At 37.4% G+C, this 6,178-nt stretch overlaps 1 protein-coding gene across 1 annotated transcript in view; it reads left to right on the plus strand.

The window, feature by feature from the left end:
• The window catches only part of TTC27 (tetratricopeptide repeat domain 27), a 186,848-nt gene extending 182,098 nt beyond the window's left edge, over positions 1 to 4,750 (plus strand). The window contains exon 20 of the mRNA XM_082852062.1: positions 3,628 to 4,750. Coding sequence (XP_082708188.1) covers positions 3,628 to 3,750 — 123 coding nt within the window. The 3' untranslated portion in view covers positions 3,751 to 4,750. The remainder of the gene's footprint in view (positions 1 to 3,627) is intronic.
• Positions 4,751 to 6,178: the final 1,428 nt, after the last annotated feature.

The raw sequence follows: 6,178 nt of genomic DNA on the forward strand, positions 1-6,178 counted from the left end.
AATCACCCTACACATGGGTAACTTAGGAGTCTTTGAAATTAATATTTATAATCCAGCTCTTGATGCTTTCTTTAAGTCAAATTAAAACACTGCTCTACTACTTACTCTCACTTTTTCCCGAAGTGTGGCATATATACTACTAGTAGCACTTGGGTAAACATTTTATTTTAATATGTATTTATTTCAGTGCATGTTAGAAAAAGTATAACTAGCATATCAAACCTACAATTTCATGAATAGTATTGCTTATTTTCTATTTACAGTAGTGTTCTAATGTTTCCTTTAAAATACTTTTATTTAAATAAAAAATTGATTTAGAGACGAATATTAAGTAGGTGATATATGGATTTGACACAAATATTAAGGTAGATAGGTTGACTCAAGCCTGACAACTAAAACATACGCTATCAGATTACAAATGCCAACCTATGATCCAGTGCTAGGATGGGGACACCCGAGAATTATGGAGGGAGGTTTTTTGAAGATTGGACTCCACATCTCTACCTGTGACAGGTCGGGTCTGGGACAGAGCCTGGGAAATTTGTGTTAAATTTCCCAGGTAATTCTAACATGCAGCCAGGTTTGGAGTACACCTCAGGAACAAAATTTAAAGGAATATAACTTCTAACACACTTTAGCACTTTTTTTTCTAATCTTTCCTTGCCTTCACTATTTAATCCTGGGTTGCAAACTAATTTTACTTCACTTCTGAGAGCAAGTCCATGGCAAGTGAAGGTCACTTCTGGACACGTGTAAAAACCTTTCCAGACTATGCTTTTTATTAATTGATGATCTTTTCAGATCAGAGCATCATTTTTGCCTCATTAGATTATTAACTCACTTTTCTGTCCTTATTAGTCTGCATGCTGGAACCAGGTTTCTGTAATCTACCTGGGGAAACTGTATTTCCTCCCAACAGGAAACTTCAAACAACTTCCGATTATGAGTCTCTCAGAAAACTGCAAGAGCTCTCTCAAAGAAAGTCAAGGTAGCAGACTTTTTCTGTGACTCTCCTTCCCAAATTGGGAGCTAATTTTCCTAGTTTTGGTGAGATCACTAACCTACCCATGATTGTTTATTTCTTCAGGATGTACTCTACAGATTTCCCTATTCTGTGCAAAACTTTTTCTTATAATGTATTAACTTTACATAAACCTATACTTATATGACTTAAATAGTCTTGTGGGTACTACCCATCCGTTCATATTGTGGAACTCCAAACATTGAAAATGAGACCTTAGAACATCATCTGTATTTAGATTTTGTTCTCATTAGATCACAACTGGATTATCCGAAAATGGGAAAAATTGCTTCCCAACATCTCCTTTGAAAGCACCTTTTTGCATATAATATTTGGGAGTCTCTGATTTTGTAGTAAATCATATGCCTTTTCTACTTTTTCAACAAATTGGGTTTGCTAAGCAGAATTGCCTTCCAAAAGAACACTTTTGCAGAACACTTTAAAAAGTGAAAATGGGGCTTCCCTGGTGGCTCAGTGGTTGAGAATCTGCCTGCCACTGCAGGGGACACGGGTTCGAGCCCTGGTCTGGGAGGATCCCACATGCCACGGAGCAGCTAGGCCCGTGAGCCACAGCTACTGAGCCTGCGCGTCTGGAGCTTGTGCTCCGCAACAAGAGAGGCCGCGACAGTGAGAGGCCTGCGCACCGCGATGAAGAGTGGCCCCCGCTCGCCACAACTGGAGAAAGCCCTCGCACGGAAACGAAGACCCAACACAGCCAAAAATAATAAATAAATAAAAATTTTTAAAAAAAGTGAAAATGAATGACGATAACTGTGGTAAATAGCAGGCTTGGTTTGCATGAATCTCTGGTCTTTTCTTGCCAGGCCTGGGACTTCATGGAATTAAACTCCTAGGTAGAACCTAGAGATTCACCTAAAGTCATGAAGTCCGTGCTTGGCCAGGACACAGTAACTCCTCGGCCCTCAGCACCCTGTCCTTGTACAGATTTGCTGCAGGGGGTCGTGAGGGTGGTTGGTGAAAACGCTGGAGGGCCTGGAGACAGAACAGATTTACCACTTACACTCCATGGGATCCTCAGCAAATTATTCATTCTTTCTAAGCCTAAGTTTCTTTCTGCTTTCTCCTTACTTTATAGGGAAGTGATGCACACTATTTTTTAATTAATTAATTTACTTTTGGCTGCATTGGGTCTTTGTTGCTGTGTGTGGGCTCTCTCTAGTTGCAGCAAGCGGGGGCTAGTCTTCGTTGCGGTGCACGGGCTTCTTATTGTGGAACACGGGCTCTAGGCACGCGGGCTTCAGTAGTTGTGGCTTGTGGGCCCTGGAGCACGGGCTCAGTAGTTGTGGCTCATGGGCTTAATTGCTCCGCGGCATGTGGGATCTTCCCAGACCAGGGATCGAACCTGTGTCCCCTGCATTGTCAGGTGGATTCTTAACCACTGCGCCACCAGGGAAGTCCCAGTGGTGCAGATTTATGATGATTTGCAAGTACTGTAATTCTTAGTAAAAACAAATATGCTATGTGAGTCCAAGTTACTTTCCTCAAAGGTGTTTTCTCTGCTGATCACATCGCAGTGGTTGGTATGTCAGTCTGTTGTGAAATGCTGTACAAGGTGTGACTACACAGTAATGTGGCAAAGCTTTGCAAAGCATTTTTGAAGTTCTGCATTCAAGTGAATGTTCTTTGCTCCATAAATCACTATGAGAAACTCTAAGCTTATTGTAGTGATGATGCCGTCACTCAGAACATCTTCAGAATTCCCTTTTTAAAATAGCTGTCAGAACAATTGCTATCATCTATGGTGGTAGTAAATAGTTATATTGTAATGGTAAATTTGATTTTTGTAAACAAATCAGTCAGTTGTGATGAAAAAGATTTATGGTAAGCTGAGTAAATTACATTTCTGATTAAAACACATGTGCGCGCGTGCGCGCACGCACACACACACACACACACACACACACACAGTCATAAAATCCTGAAGCTGATTTTCTTGGGTGCCTATACCGGCTCAGCAGGCAGCTCCTAGAGAGGCATTCCAGAATGTTTCAGCCATGGTGGCATTATGGGAGTATGTTGCAATATGCCTCCCAAGGCAATTCCTTTTACCGAAGGGGGGCACTTTTATTTTGCTGGGCTTTTTTGCTGTCACCAAATTTTGATGATCTTTGTGGCCTCTGAGTCCTAAGACATATTAATTTTCAAATAATTAGCATAAAAGTATGATTTATATGATTTGGTATGATTTATATGATTTATGATTTATGATTTATATGATTTATATGAACTTATAAAACAAGCATTTGTTTTGCTTGTATACACAAAGAATAGATTTCTTTTGTTTGGATGAATGATGTCTCTTTATCCAAAAACCATCTTATGACATTGAAATGAATAATATATTCAATATTCAAGGCAACCATTTTGAAGAGCAGAGCTGATTTGAATTTACAAGTTCAGGCATTTTGTTTGATTCATCCTTTAATTGTTGCAGCTTGTATATTTCAGGATGGCGAATAGAACAAATACTACTGTTACTACTATAATGTATTGAGCAAAGGGGATTTTAATTCTGTACTCTATCTATATTATTTTAAAGAGATTTTCATTGTTTTGATAGTTCTGCCTTGTTCTTTGTGTTGCAGCAACTTTTTACAGATGTGATAAGTGGAGAAATTTCCAGGGAGTTAGCTGATGAAACAGCAGCAATGGACACCTTAGTAACAGAGCTTCAAGACCTAAGCAACCAATTTCGAAATCAGTATTGACCATCCTCAGAACAGCTTCTGGAAAAGGTGCTTCACCTTCTGGAATTTCTCTTATACCTGTGTATCTAAACCACAAGATACTAATTGTTTTAATAAATTTCTCTTGTATGGGTAACATTCTTGCTTTTGTGATCTTTCCAAATGTTTGAACTTTCTGAAATACATTAAATAAAATGTTCCTTCCTTCTTTCTTTAGGCTTAATTACAGTTGAAGTCACTATTTTTATTATCCTTCAGGTATTTCAGCACAAAGAGCAAAAAAAATGTAGTTTTCTTTTTAGCATAGGGTTTATTCTGTCACAGCCTAAAATGAATTAGATCATTCTTTGGAAAAAGTCTAAACAGGAGAAAAAGAAATCACACGCTTCAAGTCTGTGGAATCATTAGATTGGCTGATGTGTTATCCAAAAGTGATAAAAGAGTACTTTTGGTGATGGAAAACTTTACGCTTCTTGAGATTTTGTATTTGGGTCCAAAAGATACGGGCTTGGCTAAGTTAGAAATGTGGGTATGGTTTAACTTCTAAATCAGGGAAAATGCAAGAAAAAAATGACATAACTCAAATTTTGACTCAGCCATTAGCCACTAGTAACCAGGCTGACCCTCATTGTGTATACTGCCAGCCCTAAAGATGGTTATTTAATAAGGTTATTATGAGTGAAGACAGCTATAAATGGTGCCATATTACAAAAATGCCAAAGTAAAACGTTTTCTTAGTAATGTCTATGGAAACAAATATTGAAGGCAGCAGCTGAGCTTAATAATCTCACTACAAAAGTCATAGTAAGGAATTTGAAGTCCTGGCTTGGGTTGCTGAATATTGGGTCCCATGCATAAGTCATTTGACCCTTGCTGTTTTCCATGTTCTTATTTATAAAATGTGAATAATTTCTATCCCTTGCTGCTTTGTGAGTTTCTACTGCCTTTGGAGATTTAAAAATATGTAATCCACAAATGTAAGTATTCTGACCATTAAAAAAAAAGTTTTTAAAAACTTTCATCAATGAATTTTGGTTATGAATGCTTAGCAGTGCTTCTTTTACTTAACCACCTGCTTGTCTTTTCTAGTATCATACTAGCCTAAAAAAAAAGCTGATGTATGTCTCAAAGCAGTTTCTCTTACAGGAGATGCAGTAACTATGAGAAAGACCAGTAAAATGATGTAGTAGCATGAATTAACATTAAATGTCCACTTGAATCTTTCATGGAAGCCATTGGGGAATAGGTGGGTGGGTGGATGGTTGGATGGAGGGAACGAGGTTTTAAGATTAAAACCTCTTTATCGGTACCTAGCTGTGAACCCCAATAGAAAACAGATAAATACTGAAAAGGGTAAAGATTTCAGGAATCGAGTAGAAGATTGAAGAAGAATTTCCAGGTTTTAGAAGTTTTTAGTTCTCAGTTTGTTTTCCTTTGGGTTCAAAGTAGAAAGGCACTGGTGAGTGTGAACTGCCACAAAGCAAGTCCTAAAAGGATTATTACCTTCCAGTCCTATTTTCAAATGCTATAGTGGACCAAAGTCTCCAGGAAGCTGCCCTACACCTATTTTTTCTTGGGATGATCTCACAAAAGAGCTATTAGATATCTTCTTTTAAAGATATAGACCTATTAGTTATGTTTAATAGTCTTACTAGGCGAGTGAATGTTAAGTGAATGTTTAACATAATTGAAGAAAATGTCGGGGGTAGGTGCTAGGTAAAGTAGGAAAAACTTGGGTTTTAGCAAAACCTCATCTGTACCACCTCCTAACACTTAATACTTAACGCTCTGGTACTTGATTTTTTCATCTGTAGAGAGTGTTGTGATAATAGTACCTCCTATCAAGTTCTTAATATCTCTTATAGCACTTTCACCCAGGTGCAGAGTCAGTAACAGAGTATCTGTTTAAACAGCTGTATATCATTTCCAATAGGGTCTTTGATGCTTTGTATTGCTATGTTATGATTTATATACTTGCTATTTCCAAATGCCTTATCTTTTATAGATTTCAACTTTGGTTTTTTAGTATTAATACATTGGTTTTCAGAATTACTTTTTTATCTTATCAACTAGAAAAATATAAAGATGTTATCCTTTAATCTTTATTTAGTTCCCACAGCATAAATAATAATACTTACTGAGTACTCACTGTGTACTAGGTAGGTTTGCGACATCACCAGTAAACTAAAGAAAGAGAAATAGCCAGAATTTGAAGACTGCTGAAACCTGCATTCTTTGTACTTGCTATGTTGGGGCTAGAAAGAACTTCCAATGGTCAGCTGATTTCAGTCTTCTCTTTCCAACAATGGGATACCTGGAAAGATTGCCTTTCATTGTTTATAAAGTTTTTCAAGGAGAGAAATTCTGTGAAATCTCAGTTAACAATTGCCTGTGGTCTATTAAGATTATTTAGGATTATTTGATCTTTATTTTAATAAATTCTTTGTTG

This window comes from Leucopleurus acutus, assembly GCF_964270905.1.
Source record: "Leucopleurus acutus genome assembly, chromosome: 12".
NCBI lineage: Eukaryota > Metazoa > Chordata > Mammalia > Artiodactyla > Delphinidae > Leucopleurus > Leucopleurus acutus.